The 16,728-nt window shown below is 34.6% G+C and overlaps 1 protein-coding gene across 1 annotated transcript in view; it reads right to left on the minus strand.

Annotated features, from left to right (window-relative positions):
- Fbl6 (F-box and leucine-rich repeat protein 6) overlaps nucleotides 1–16,728 on the minus strand; it is a 58,329-nt gene that overhangs the window by 5,984 nt on the left and 35,617 nt on the right. The window contains exons 5-9 of the mRNA XM_072530370.1: nucleotides 14,276–14,433; nucleotides 14,020–14,189; nucleotides 7,748–7,873; nucleotides 7,003–7,170; nucleotides 3,263–3,482 (exon numbers count right to left, since the gene is read on the minus strand). Coding sequence (XP_072386471.1) covers nucleotides 3,263–3,482; nucleotides 7,003–7,170; nucleotides 7,748–7,873; nucleotides 14,020–14,189; nucleotides 14,276–14,433 — 842 coding nt within the window. The remainder of the gene's footprint in view (nucleotides 1–3,262; nucleotides 3,483–7,002; nucleotides 7,171–7,747; nucleotides 7,874–14,019; nucleotides 14,190–14,275; nucleotides 14,434–16,728) is intronic.

A 16,728-nucleotide genomic window follows, 5' to 3' on the forward strand; every position in this document is an offset into this window, starting at 1 on the left:
CTTAAAAGTACTTAATATTACAGTTTTCCCCAAGCGTCAGTAAAAAGTCTTTTAAGAGACTATGCAGTGAAAAGTGCTGCTATGGTTTCGTTTGTAATGGTGCAAGTTTTAAAAATACTTAGGTTTTAATGCCTTGTCATTACAATTTTTTTATTTTTTACATAATAAAAATTTAACTTTGGTAATTTTAGTTGACACATTAAATACATCTTTTTTTAACATTTTTAGTGAAAAAGTTATACATATATTTCAATAAAATCTAAATGTTAGTGTATCACCAAGTACCTAATGATTAATGTTATCTCTTTTGCCGCTTCTAACCTTCTCAGTTGGCCACGACACAGAACCAGCGTCAGATGTAAAATAATTTTTAGCCTTTCATCAACACCGATTGCACGACGAAATTTTGTATGCTGCCGCTGTGTAGTTGGTTGCAATAGAGCGACGAGTTCAGTACATTTTTCTGGGCTCATTCTATAATAGTGAAACAATTTGTTTTCATCTTTGAGCAAATCACCATGAAGGTGGTGAAATTCTCCGTAAATTTCCCTTTTTAAATTTATTTTATGAATCTAGGGTTTTCTTTTACGATTCATATTCTGTTCTTCTTCTTCAGCTACTGCACATGCAATAACAAAGTCTTCTTCTGAACTGCTACTCGATGTCATTATTTCAAAAACTATCGTACAACACGTGTCTACACACGTACTTCAATGCCAAAATACAACTGCGTTCGATTCCAAACCGAACAACAACGTACTGTACCTCGTATATAAGCGAAAAACCGTGCACATATTAGCGCTCATTTCTAAACTTCGTCGCGCCGTGCTTCGCTTCTCTCTGCTTCTCCGCGCTTAAGTGAGCGACAAGCTTTAACCAGTGGGTACCAGATGATAAGCAAGAGTTTTACGTCAATATAATCAATTAACCAAAGCATCTTAATAGAACTAAAAACCATATTTTTTTTATTTTGTTTTTAACTTTGTAAGAATAATGTTTTATTTCTATGTTTTATATTATATTATTTCTTTAATTTTGGTTAAATATATTTTGTGGCTGTTTTTCACAATAAAATTACCACATTATAGGATTATATAAAATCCTAAAAAATTAAATTTGCTTTATAAAATGTATATTTTTGAAAGTACCTAATTTAATTTTTTTGAAAAATCTGACCAATAAAGAAAATCCAAAATTCTAGATTGATTTGATTAATACACAACTTTAACCGAACCATACTAATGAAAAAAAGAAAAAGTTTAAAATATCAAGAGGTGAAAAAATAAACAACATTCTTCTGTTTTTCTCAAAACTTAAAAATATCACTTAATTCCTTTAAGAAATAATCGATTCATATAATATTATATACTTCATAACTGTATCTGATTCGCCACCTGTTGTTCTCATTTTATAGGGCCTATTCGTATTCATCTCAGTACCTTTCTTTCGAAGATGTCTATGCGGTTTACATGTTTTTGACTCCACACCTTGTAACAAAAACAAACGAGGAGTGATGTAACAAAACAAATAAATTAAAGCTGGCTAGCTGAATGTGCCGGAGAGTGACTACTTAACACTCAAAAGAGGATTCGGCAAATTTGCATGCCCTACAGAGACCGTAGAATAAGAAAATGAATGACAAGGTAATAAACAATCTATAGGTATATAACTAATGTAAATAAAAATGATTATAGAAGTTGCTCCAAAATGTGAGTGGGCGCCAGGAAAGTATTAACATAAACTTTCCAAGGTATCTTGTAAAGCTATTTGCTGAAATACAAAAAAAGGATACAGGTATGAATTGAAATATTTAGTTTTAACCAAAAATTTAATCCCTATCCAATATATACAATCTAAATTTACCCTAAAATACCCACCACCAATTATGTACAGTCAACTTAGTTAATTAAATACAAAAAAAAATAAATGCCCTGGTTATACGCAACTGATCCTTGATGATCTAAATTTACCAATAATAAGATATAGGAAAAATTGTAATGATTGACCTAAAAAGGTAATTTACTTGCCTCAGAGATGCAACTCTGTACTTTGGCTTTCAATTGAAGGTTGTAATAAAGTAATGAAGACAATATCCTGAAGGGATAAATGTCCAAAGGTTTGAAAATATAATAATAATAAAATCTTAATAAATAACTCTCTGATTAGATGTGTACACATAAAATCGCACAAACTGAGTTAAATGGGAGGATTTAAAACCTCGACCTGGACGTGACAATTTTAATGCTTATATATTTTATAATTATTTAGAAAAAATGACGGGTCTTTATTATTAAATGAAACAGTACGATTTAAGATTGGAAACAAAATATTATAAACAAAATTATTAACAATTAATGAATAAAAAAAAATATAAAAAAATGAACAATGTTCCACACTCTAAATAAGGGAGGTCTTTCGGGCTGGTATCCTGAAGTGGTCCGAGAGTAGTCTGAGAGAGCTCTGGACCTCTGATGGAACAGACGGGCAAATGGGCAAATTCAAAAACGCAAATTCTTTTCCTCCTTGTAAAAAAAATCCCCAAAAATAAATGAAAAAAAAATCCTTGATCCTGGATTTAACTTCTTGGGGTAGGCGACTAGAAGTGGCTTATAAATCAACGGGTATACACTACGAAACAACTAAAAACTGTATATATTCTTCCTTCCCAACGAAATTAATATTCTTTAAAACAAATTTAGCCTTATTTGTTTTTAGCCTTTTTTTTCTGTTAAACGATGTTGTCTACCAAAAGGTCAAAACCAGAAGGAGCGCTAATTGCTAGCCGGATGATCATGTTGCCCTACATCATCGTAGGTGTCGCTGTTTAAGCCAACTTAGAAATTCAAAATTCAGAAAAGCATTAAGAGGATTGGGATTTTAAAATTGTATTTAAAAATGTTTACGGATTATTAAAGTAACGGACTCATTACAACCTAAGTTTGACATCCATAGGTTATTATCAGATGGAGCTTTGGTCATATATCACACATGAATTCAGCTGTTATAAAGGTGAGCTTACATAAGCGATTGACATTATGAACTTCTTATCAATATATGAGTGTATGAGTATAACAATTGTATTTCATTAATTTTGAAAATACCATATAGTTAAAATAAATAGTAACTATATCTCATAAAATAGATACAAAATCATGTTAACGCCACCAAAATTTTTAATAATCTCAATAAGATCGAAATTTTAACAAACCTCTTAATAATTCATACATATTTAAAATTTCGAAATAATAAAAAAAATTCTTACCACTCAAAAAGAGATGCTCAAGATCCCAAGCCGGTACTCTTACCAATCCAGAATCGGTCAGCTTGCTGCATCCCCTGACATCCAGTAGTCTCAGTTTGGTGCTATTCTTTAGTAGACGTTCTATACAATCGTCGTCCACTGATCTAGAAGTAGTCGTTTGATCTTCCTCCAGTCCAGCAAGAGAAAGCTCTTCCAAGCGAGGAAATCCAGGAGACGCAACCTACGATACAAAGAGAATTTCCTACCAAATTTGATCTCAGAAATATAAAAATTTAGTAAGAATGGAATATTAAAGACCAAATATAATTTTAGTTTTTTTGTTTGTACGAATATGAGAGTAATATTGAAAAACTTGGAACTCCAGAATAAGATATATTGGTAAATAAATATTTACATGTAGAGACATATGTGTTCGATCGTATGCTTCTTCTAGTCAAAGGAGAAACATTTTAAATCAGAAGAGGTGACATTAACTTATGTCACCTCTAACAGTTAATGAATCGTAATAAATAGATCACCCTTCTTCTTCTGCTTAAGGTACCTGTCCATTCCGAACGTTGGCGATCATTCTGGCTATGATGACTTTGTTGGTTGCTATACAGAATAGCTGTGTTGAGGTCTTTCTATACCATGCTCTCAGGTTAGCAAGCCAAGATATTCTTCTTCGTCCTGGGGCCACTTTTCCTTCAATTTTACCTTGCAAAATGCATTGGAGTAGCATATATCTGCCTTGATTTCTCATTATATGTCCCAAGTACTGCAGCTTATGGCCCTTCAAAATGTTGACAAAATCCGCGGTTGTGTTCATCTTCCGTAGTACTTCTTCATTGGTGACTTTGTCTTTCCATGGTATCTTCAGGATCCTTCTGTATAACCATAGCTCAAAAGCCTGAAATTTTGATAGAGTTTCCGCCACGTGTCCACGTTTCTACTCCGTACAGAAGCAGTGAGTATACGTAACATTTAAGGAGCCTTATTTTTTTCTAAGGTGGGGTCATGGCTCTTGAACATAGAGCTCATAGTCAAGAATGCACTTTTTGCCTTTCCGATGCGACATTTAATTTCTTGGGTATTGTTCCACGACTATTGATTATAGTTCCCAAGTAGTTGTACTGTGAGACACGTTCAATTCTCATTTGGTTCACATAGAGATTGCTCCAGTTATGTTTTCCTTGCTGATGATCATTAGCTTGGCTTGGTTTTGCTAGTGTTTATATCCAGTCCATATGTTCTACTTGTTTCCGTTATTTTGTTCATTAGGTTTTGCAGCCCTTCTATGGTATTGAAAAACACTCTTGTATCATCTGCATACCGCAGGTTATTGAACTTGACTCCATTTATTGAGATTTTTTCATCAATATCTTTTGGAGCCTCTTCAAAAATGTGCTCCGAGTACATATTGAATATCTTCGTGTTTTTATTAGACATGACTGTGTGTTTTTCAATGTGCCTCCAGTAAGTTGTCGTTCCATCCTTTTCGTGGTCTTCCTATTGGGGAACCGTCTCTTGCCGTCTTTACTACTCTATTTTTTGTCATTTCCACCTTGCATCTACGTCGTATATCTGTACTTCCAGCTCTGTCCCATAGTGTCTTAGCATCAATTTTGAATCAAGATTGAATATCAGTGGAGAAATTATGCACCCCTGTCTCACCCCCTTAAGATTTTGACCTGATCTGTATATTCTCCATCTATTCAGAGCGCCGCTGATTGATTCCAATACAGGTTAGCAATTATTTTAGGTCTCTTCCGTCAATCCCTGTCCTCTTCAGCACTTCCATCATTTGTTTATGCCTGACTCTATCGAAAGCCTTTTTGTAGTCAATCAGGCATGCAAAAACATCACAGCTGACATTTCTGAAACAATACCTGCACGCTAAATAAAGCTTCCCCCGTACCAACGGCGGTCACACATCCAAACTGATTGGGCGCAATTTGTTCCTCGCATTTCCGGTAAATTCTTTTGTGGATGACTTTTAAAAACAGCTTCCGCAGATGGCTCATTAGGCTTATGGTCTTATAGTCTTCACAAACTTTTGCTCCTGGTTTTTTGGGCAATGGTACGAACTCCGATTTGAGCCACTCTACTGGTATTTTCCTGGCTTGTATATTTCATTAAATATTTGATATTATTTTTATTTGTTCTGCATCTAATAGCTTCAGCCGTTCTGACTTTTCTTCAATGGTGGGTTCTTGTATTGTTCTAAGGTCGTGGAAAAGTGTCTCCAAGTATTCTTTCCATACTTTTTTTTATCTTCTTTGGTTATGGCAAGATTGCCTTCATCATCTGTTATTTTTCCGCTGTTGCGTTTTCGGAACTTTCCAGTTATTTCCTTCACCTTTCGATGGACATTGAAGTTATCATATCGACTTTGATACTCCTCTATTTCTTGACATTGTTCTGTTTCTTGTTTCTCTTTGGCTTCTCTTATCTTTCTTCTAACGATGGTATGTATTCTCTTATATTCTTGGAGATGTTCTTTTTTCTTTGATCCATAAGTTCAAGTATTTCATCGGTCATCCACAATTTCCGTTTCTCTGTATCTTTCTTAAGATGTTGTTCTTTTATTTCTCTAACTGTTTCTTGTATAATGGTCAGACTTTCCTCTATAGTTCCTGTATTCTTGCATTTTAACACCTTTGTATTGGGGTTTTCACTCACGTTCAGTCGAACATCTTTCAGTTTTCTAACATCATACTTCTTCATTGACTTACTTGTAACCTTCTTCATTCTGGCTTTGAAATTACCTACAACTGGTACATGATCAGAATTTATGTCTACCCCCCGGGTATGTTTTAACAGATGTACAGCTGTTCCTATACCTCTTATTTACTAGCAGGTAATCAATCTAATTTCTTACGATCCTTCCCACAGAATCCTGAGGAGATTTCCAGGTACACAATTTCCTTGAGTGTAGCTTAAACCAGGTGTTCATTCTTACTAATTGATTTGCTTCCGCAAAAATCTCAAATGTATCTCCTTGATTGTTTCGGTTTCCTAGCCGAAATGGTCCAACTGCAGATGATGTTTTGCTGTCCCCAACTTTGGCGTTGAAGTTACCCATAACAATTGTTAGGTCTTGCTTTTTCAACCTTTTCACGACTTGATTAATGCTATGGTATAGTTCTTCTATCTCTTCTTCTGTTCTTTCTGTTGTAGGTGCATACACTTGAATTATATTGCCGATTGGTCTTGTTTACCGCGGTGTTTCCTGATATTTGCGGTTCCTGAAACTGGCCAACGCATTTCGCTTATTCCCGGAATATTTAATTTCATGTGTGCCATTTCTTGTATTGCATTATAGATTGTACCTTCCTGTGCCATGGTTTTCACGTTCCATGTGCCTATTCTGATGTCTTCTTTGCATTTTAATCTTTTTGTTATACTTGTAACTGCTCCCCCCGGAGATCCGATTGAGGTGCTTACTCCGGAATTGAATTTCGCTGAAAGCATAGCCATTTGTTGCCAGATGACCCTAGATAAACCTAACGGACATACATTATTATGTAGCATATACACGCGTTTTTCACATAGCACAATTAATCGACAAAATTGCTGTAGTTATCGTAGTTTTTGTTTAATTCCACTATATTTTCTTATAGTAATTATGCGACTCATTAAAATTGAAGTTATGCCAAGGAGCATTAAACCTTAGAGGTTTCATTGGATACATTTTAGGATCATTTGTTCAACGAACTACCGATTTTAGATAATTTAAATAATTTACAAAAACAACGTACCTGTTCAGTTAAACTAGCTGCCGCCAACCAAATCTGACTATTAGTGATCCGAAGAACCCTTAAGTTTGGGCATCCTATTTGTAGTTTCTCAATATGTAACAATGACATGTTGTGAGCAAACGTCCTGATGTTGGATATATCCAGAAGATGAAGATTTGGACAATTTGTCTAAAAAATTTAAGATTCAGATAAGTTAAAATATTAATTACAAACCGTGGAAAAATCAATAATACAAAGAATGACGATATATATGCGAATTACAGTAATACAATAAAACAGTAACAATTGTATTGACCATTCATGTGATATTATTAATCATCTCTATAGCATTCATTATTTATTCATGTGTTCCTAATAATGATGTCTACTATGGATATTGATTGCTATACATTACAACATACTTATATATTATTCCATAACTATGCGATCTAACAGAAATAGCTCGAATTCGGATAAATATTTCTAACACAGAGATATCTTTTTACTATTCTATTGAATCTTCGTATAGAACTATTAAAACTAATTAAAGAAGAAAGCATTAATGTTTTGGTATAGGTTTGTAGCACATTATATTATAAGACACAAGGATGGACTTCTCCTAACTTTCGTAACTATTCCCAACTATTAAAATAAATTTTGTGGAAGTGTTGAAAACAAAAGTTTTCAGAATTTTTATTTCAATTTATAGCGTTCACCACTGTCTAATTTTATACTATTATAATGTAGTATATAAAATTGTACTTACCGCAATCGCTGCCATAATTTGTGTGAAATTGGCAATTTTATTGTGAGCCAAAACTAGATGAGTCAACCGACCTGCCATACTCTGACATAAATTGACTAACGGTTGTGCATTTATGGGAGAAGTAAACTAAAAAGGTATTTATAATCGATTAATATCAGTTAACATAGCAAATAAAATACTAGAAACATCTCAAAAGGCATTCACACCTATCCAAATAATTACTCCATAAAATAGTAAAACAATATTAATATATTGCTTAGCAATGAAAAATAATGGGACTTTGGTATATTTTGAAGTATTAATTTGTGTAAAAATATATTTAAATAAATTTAAATAACAATATTTTTGCTGTTGAGCTATGTTAAAATAAAAAATATTACTAAAAGATATAATTAATTCAAACTGCAAAAAGAATTTGAATTTTTTGTAGATCACAATGTTGCCATATTCATACTTAATAGCTTTTTATGGGATGAAGAGGTTAAATTTACATTTTAAATAATAATATATTGTTACGACAGTTCTGTGAGATTTATTCCAAATAGAGAGAGCCCCTTGACGAAAAAGACGAAGTATTAAAAAATCTAGAGTGTTCGAGATGCCATTGAATGTCTCGAACGTCAGAAAAGTATGTAAACACAGGCAGTTGACAGTAGTATTTAAGTTTTTGAAAGAAAGTTGTCATTGAGTTAAAGTATTGTAAATATTCTTGGTGTTTAAAATAAAGATGCATTGACATAGTAACACGGACAAAAAGAGACCTGATACAGGCTTTTGAAACATTAGAAAAAGCCGCGAAGACAATGGGACTGCAGGTCAACGTATGCAAAACCAAATACATGAAGGTCACGAACAGCACACAAATAGCGGCACCACAAGATCTGGTGACAGAAGCACACACGTTCGAAGGGGTCTCGGAGTTTATACATCTTGGAACACAACTAAATAACAGCAACCTAGTAAGCGGAGAAATTAAGAGAAGAATATACCTGGCGAACAGAGCTTACTTTGGACTAAAGCAGCTCTCTAAACGAAATATATGGTCATTAGCAGAAACCCTCCAGAAAACCCGATAATATGCATAGGTGACGATCGCATAAAAAGCGTGAAAACTTTTAAATATCTTGGCACCACAATCAATGACCAATCGGATCCACAACAAGAGATAAAAACCCGAATACAAATGGCAAGACAAGCTTTTGTGAAATTCAGACCGCTCCTATGTAATCAAAACCTAAATTTCGAAATACGCTACAGAATGGTCAAGTGCTACATATGGTCCATCTTGCTTTATGGCATGGAAACGTGGACTTTGAAAAAAACATCTATCAACAAACTTGAAGCATTTGAAATGTGGTCATTGAGAAGAATGATGCGCATACCTTAGGTGGATAGAGTTCGAAACGATGACGTCCTTAAGAGAGCTGGCGTGGAAAGAGAACTCTTTGAATTAATTAAAAAACGCAAGATTGGTTACCTTGGGCACATAGTGAGAGGAGCAAAATATGAAATACCACAGTTAATCCTACAAGGGAAGATCGAAGGTAAGAGAGGAGCCGGCCGCAAACAATTATCCTGGTTAAGGAATATTAAAGAATGGACAGGAATACACAATACAGGCGAGCTGTGTCACGCCGCCAAGAACAGAATTCTAGTAATGAGATAGTCGCCTACGCACTTTGGTGTATGGCATTTTAAGAAGAAGAGCTCTTAACATCACATAATTAGCAGAAAACCCAAGATACTAATATATGAAACTCTTATTAAACCTGTCCTGACATACGCGTCAGAGACATGGACTATGGTAAAAAGCGACGAAGAACTGTTAGGCCGCTTTGAAAGACGAATACTTAGGCACATATACGGAGGAGTAAAAGAAAGCGGGATATGGCGCAGGCGCTACAATTTTGAGTTGTATCAGTGCTATGAAAAATGCAACATCGTCCGGTCTATTAAAATTAATAGACTAGGGTGGCTAGGACACCTTGAAAGAATGGACACTGGAGACCCCCAAAGACAGATATCATATCAAGAGCCAGTAGGAACCAGGAAGAGAGGCAGGCCAAGATCTAGATTTAAAACTGAAGTCGAAGATGACTGGAGGAATCTAGGGGTCAGAAATTGGAAAGCCAGGGCGAAAGATAGGGGGAATGGAGACTAATTCTTGAACAGGTAAAGACCCACACAGAGTTGTAGAGCCAAAGATGATGATGATGATGTTTAAAATAAAGTTATTTCAAAGAAGTATAACAGTTTAATTATTTGAATTATTTACGATGAAACGGTGCAATCCAAGAAACCAAGAAGAAAGATAAAGGCCAAAGAGACTATAACCAATATTTTCTAGCACACAGTGCAGTGAAAAAAGAAGAACGAGCACGAACAGGCATAGGTATACTTGTTCATAAAAAATTTAAAGACAACATAAGTAACTGCCGTTATATCTCCGAAAGGATAATACATATGAACATCACAATGGACTACCAAAAATTAAATCTCATATCTATCTATAGCCCCGAGCACTGCAAACCTAAGGAGGAACGAGAGGTATTCTACGAACAATTGCAAACCATCCTGGATAAAATACTTCATGAAGAACGCTTAATTCTTATGGGTGACTTTAATGCACGAATCGGAAATGAAATAGTTCCAGGAGTAAAAAAAAATTAATGAAAACCATGTCAACGCAAATGGAGACTCATGGCTAATCTCTGAACTGAGAATCAATAATACATTTTTTGACCATAAGCTCCAGTATAAATATACATTTGAAAACTCCAGAGGGCACAAATCTGTGATTGATTTTATAGTCACTAATAGAAAAATCCACCCAAAGCAAATTCTAGATATCAGAACTTTTAACATTTTCTACAGGAAATCACCGAGGAAAAATTTAATGTAGAATCACTGTGGAACGACTCTACAAGAGAAATGTACCAAAGGAGGCTAGCACAGAAGATATAGCGGAAACAAATAGAGGACATCGAAGATATAAACGCGGACTGGGAGAAAATTAAAAACAACATTGAAGAAGAAGCAACAGAATCTCTAGGAACGCAAAGTCATACTGAACAAAAGAAACAACAACAATACACCATGGTTCAGAAAAGAAATAAAAGAGAAATGTGAAGAGAAACGAGAGGCCTACACGAAGTACAAAACATCAAATACTCCAGAATCCCGAGACACCTTTAGAAGAATACGAAATGAAACAAAGCAGTTGGTAAGAAGAACAAAAAATGAACACTGGGAATAGTTTACAAAAAGGATGGAATGTGACTTCTACGGTACACAAAAACAAATATGGAGATTTATAAGAAACCAATGGAAAGAAATGGCAGAATCGAAGGAATACAATAACATACCAGCAAACGAATGGGAAAGATAACTGACGGAACTGTTTAAAGGAAAGGAAAATAATAATCAACCCAATAACCAAGGTTTAGGTATCTGAGGTTTAGTATCTGAGATACCAAGGTATCTGAGGTCTTTAGTATCTGAGGTACCAAGTTTAGGTAACCTCCATAAAAAAATTAAAGAAGCGGCAGGCTTATATAAACACAAGATCACTGGATTCCTGACAGATAATCAGGGAAACATAGTACTGGAAATAGAGCATGAAAGAGATATTTGGATTAAATACGTAGAAAAAACTTTTGAAGATATACGAAGTAACACTGGTATTACAACAAACACTAATTGCGAATCTGGACCACCATTTACAGTCGAAGAAGTAAAATATGCCATCAAAAGCACCAAAGATGGTAAAGCAGTTAGTAGGCCCTGATAATTTTCACTCAGAATTCTTAAAACTTATGGACTATGATGGCATAAAATGGTTGACAAATATATTTAACAGTATATATGATACGGGCGTGGTTCCCCAAGAGTGGTTAGTGTCAACTTTTATAAATCTTCCAAAAAAACCCAATGTGGGAAAGTGCGAAGACTATAGAATTATAAGCCTTATGAGCCATTTACTTAAAACATTTCTAAAGGTCATTCACAAAAGAATATATACAAAATGTGAGGAACAACTAACAAGAACACAATTCGGATTTCGTGATGCGCTGGGAACACGGGAGGCCCTTTTTGCTGTACAGGTGCTATTTCAGAGATGCAGGGATGTGAATTGTGACATATACGTATGCTTTATAGATTACCAGAAGGCATTTGACAGAGTAAAACATGACAAATTAATGACTCTAATGCAAGAAATTGGAATTGACAACAAAGATCTTAGAATTATCAGAAACATTTACTACAATCAAACGGCCAAAATCAAAATAGAAGACCAGTTAACTGATAAAATTGCAATAGAACGAGGAGTACGACAGGGCTGTATTTTGTCTCCATTGTTGTTCAACATTTATTCTGAATGGGTATTTAAGGAAGCTTTAGACGGTTGTGCGAAAGGAATACTAATAAACGGTGAATGGTTGAATAACATTAGATATGCAGATGACACTATAGTTTTTGCCGATAATCTGAATGACTTACAGATATTAACAAATCGCATAACAGAAGTCAGCAACAGATACGGACTAGCTCTTAACATAAAGAAAACCAAATTTATGACAATTAGTAAAAAACCAATACTAAACGCTCATCTTACAATCAACCAACAGAATATCGAAAAAGTCGAGCAATATACATATCTAGGCACCAATTTAAATAGCCAATGGGACCACTCAACAGAAATTAAACAGCGAATAATAAAAGCAAAAGCAGCATTCGTTAGAATGAGAACCATTTTCAACAGTCGAGACATATCATTAAAAACAAAATGCCGTCTATTGAACTGCTACATATTCACAGTTCTGCTCTACGGAATGGAAGTATGGACACTGACTGTTGCATCTATGAATCGGCTCGAAGCTTTCGAAATGTGGTGTTATAGGCGCATCTTACGTATATCCTGGGTTGACAGAGTTACTAATGTGGAGGTCCTGCGTAGAATGGGGAAAGAATGTGAAATTCTCATGACCGTCAAAACTAAAAAGTTGGAATATCTAGGACATGTAATGAGAAATCAAGAACGTTACGGCCTTCTCCAGCTGATTCTCCAAGGGAAAGTAAATGGTAAGAGAGGATCGGGAAGAAGACGAATTTCCTGGCTTCAAAATTTACGAAAGTGGTATAACACGACTACCACTGAACTGTTCCGCGCTGCAATAAATAAAGTAAAGATAGCCGTGATGATCGCCAACATCCGGAACGGATAGGCACTTTAAGAAGAAGAAGAGGTATCTGAGAATACATATAAATAGTTACGAAGATGTTGAAGAAGAAGTACGACAACAAGGCTTAAAAGCAAGTAAAGCGGCGGGATCTCTTACACAGTTTGGAAGAACAAACACCCAAGACAAGACACATACACAAGAATCTATAAAGCAGCAATTAGACCTATATTAACATACACGGCGGAGACAAGACTTGACACATATGTAAAACGAGATGACTACTAGAAACAACATAGATAAAAAATACTTCGACGAATATCAGGGAAAAGTCTGTTGGATAGGGAGAGAAGCGAAAACATAAGAATAGCATGCAATATAGAAGAGATAAATGGATGCGTGACAAAACGGAAACAGAAGTGAAATGAACACATTAGTAGAATGGTAGAGGATAGGATAGTACGAATAGCACGAGATAAGTCGCCAAATGGACGAAGAAGTATTGGCAGACCAAGAAAAAAATGGTGCGATAATTTAAACAATTTAGGATGCTAATATTGAAGAAGAAACAGGCTTTAAAGCCTACATACAATAAGAAAGAAGAAGAAGATTTACGATGATGAATTATTATTGCTAATATATGACGTAGTATCTTCTCATGATTCCTTATAACTTATAACTAAAACCTAACCCGATCAAATCTTACCCAATATAATTTCCTGTCTATGTTCCTTAATGCCTAAAACATAACCTAACCTAATACCCAATGTAATTTCCTTAAACGTAGAAAAATTAAAATCATGTTAAATGAATTTACAACTTTTATTTACAACAAACATAAATTTACAAATTTATTTATAAGGAGGATATAAAAGAATTGGTCAACGTCTGAAAGTGTGAATCTTAAGAAACTAAAAAAAAGAACAAGACCTAAGAATGGAAAGTATTCAAATAAAAAGATTGATGAAATGACAAAGGTGCTTTATTTTATGACTAGAATTATAATTCTTAATCGCATTAAAAAAAATACACAAAAAGCGGTTTCCACTGAAGAAATCTCATTCTAAATCGTAGCAAATAAAAAATACTTACATTAATTGAAGACAAATCTAGTCGCTCTAGATTTTTACATTCCGTGGAAATGTATTTCAAATGGTCAGGAGAAATACCCTTCCATCCACTTAAATTTAAACCCTTCAGTTTACTACAGTGTTCACAGAGAGCTTCCATAAACGCTTGAATATCTCGAATTTTCCATTCACCTGAGAAAACATAAATTATTTGATGAAGTTATTCAACATTAAGAGTGTCAATTATTGGAATGAAAATATAATGATATGTAACTTACCCATATTTAAATCTTGACAATCCATAAGCCTGTTTAATATGAGCCAATGTAATCGCAGATCAGTCCTAAATCTTTCCTTTACAAAGTTTAGGTCAGCTTTATGCCATAATGTTGGTGAAACAGAAACATCTCTCCACAGCTTGCAAACTTTACTAAATCTAAAAATGAAAATTTGACACTTCATATAAGCTAATCTAGTTATATCAAGAAATACAAAAGTAAAACTCTACAAAACAATAATACGCCCAGTCCTAACATATGGTTCAGAAACCTGGACTTTAACAAAAAGTAATGAAAACATGTTAGGATGTTTCGAAAGAAAAATACTAAGGCGCATCTATGGAGCGGTAAATGAAAATGGTGTCTGGAGAAGACGATACAACTTCGAACTCTATAGGATATACCAGGAACCAGATATCGTAAAACACATAAAGATAGGACGTCTAAGGTGGGTAGGCCATGTTATGCGGATGGAGCAAACCGACCCAGCTAGAAAAACGCTCCTTGATAGACCTATTGGTCAAAGAAGAAGAGGAAGACCCAGAACAAGATTCCTAGATAACATCGATGAAGACATGAGAAATATGGAAATACGTGCTTGGCGGAGGAAGGCGATGGATAGGGACGACTGGAGAAAAATTCTTGGGGAGGCTAGGACCCACACAGGGTTGTAAAGCCAAAATGATGATGATGATGATATAAGCTAATCAATCGAAAAAAAAACAACATTTGAATAAAACAGTTGAATTTGACCAAAATGGTTTTTTGTACGGATTTGCCAGACGTATCTTTTAGTTTTCACTTTTTTCTTAATTAAATTACTGTTTCTCTATTGTTTGGGAAAGTATTTAGTATTTAACAAAAAGAGAAATCAAACGATTTCTACCTGGCGAAACCGAATTCAAATTTTTCCCACTGTGCTTCCTAAAACTTGCGAAGCAAACAGCTTGATAAATTACTCGGCAAGGGAATCTAAAATTGCATTCCACATGCCGTTCATCAGGGTCAAAATTCGTAGTGAATTCAGTTTCTGGTACTCCAACCGAAGTAAAGTAATAAAAGCACAGTGGGAAAACCAACCGAAGTAAAGTAATAAAAGCACAGTGGAAAAAAAAATTTGAATTCGGTTACGCCAGGTAGAAATCGTTTGATTTCTCTTTTTGTTTTTAGATGGCGTAGTAACGTCCGTATATAGTTATTTTGATAACAATTGTCTAGGACAGGAAAGATTTTTGTTTTGGTTCAGAGTAGTGGCTATACCGCTCTGAGGAGACCTAAATAGGTCGAAATACGTATAAGCGGCTGTCGCTGCCCTGTATCAAAACAAAAATCTAATACCGTCATTATATTTAGTATTTATTTACATATTTTACCTTCAATATTTTTATTACTGTATTATAATATGATCTTGTTTAATTATATATTCTAACTACTTATTTACCTCAAAAGATTACAGTATATTATTTTTCTTCTATTCAGTAAAAGATCATTGTCATACTGGCTAACACATTAAATCTGTTTTTAAGTTCAAAGAAATTAACTTGTCTTTGTTATTTGGAAGCTGCCTCGCAAATCACAGAAAACGTTACAAAATATCAAATTTCTGTGACCATTTAGTTAAATTATTGCCAGTCAAATCGCCATACAATAGAGTTGATTTATGGGTATGCACTTGCCCCATAAACCTACGGACCACCTACAATAAGATGGGTGGCCAGAGAGTTTCTGACTATTTTATACCAAGAAAAGACACTTTTAATCGAGACAGTGTACTGAAAACATCTCCAGTTTATCGGCGACATCCCCTTTTCAGCCTCGGCCCTGGCGTCGCGACTCGCAGATACTAATCTACCCCGCTTGCTACAATTAATACACCATATTTCAAAGGTAAGTATGTTTTTCTTTGTACAGATAACAACAATGAGTAAGGCCAAGTTATATTTTGTGATATTTAAATTAACTGATAGTTTATTCACAATCAAAATATTGCATTTTTCTTCGTTATTATTACAATCATGTAACCAGCGATCTCTATAAGTTTTACACAAAACAGCTATATTATGAGGTTTAACCTCATGACGAATCTTCAACGAGTTGGGGAGTTCGAGAGTTATATGATAAAGCAATACCAGAGGTTATTGGCTAACACAGCAAGAAAAAACCAACCTTCCTATTAATATGATAATATTCTCCGATACCTAAACCATTAAGAAAACATTGTCATTAAATAAACAGTAACACATGGTTATGCAAATGACCTACTGTATAGTAGGCCTACATGTTATCGATTTCTAAATTACTGGATACAAGTGACTAAATTATTAAAAATGCAGAGAACTCGCATCGATACACTTTCAAGATTGTAACTATAAAAAATAAAACACACCATTATAGATTTCGTGCTAATTACAGATGAAAAGGTGCTACAAAGTCGCCGGGCAACCCTAAATGTC

Source organism: Diabrotica undecimpunctata, chromosome 4 (genome assembly GCF_040954645.1).
Source record: "Diabrotica undecimpunctata isolate CICGRU chromosome 4, icDiaUnde3, whole genome shotgun sequence".
NCBI lineage: Eukaryota > Metazoa > Arthropoda > Insecta > Coleoptera > Chrysomelidae > Diabrotica > Diabrotica undecimpunctata.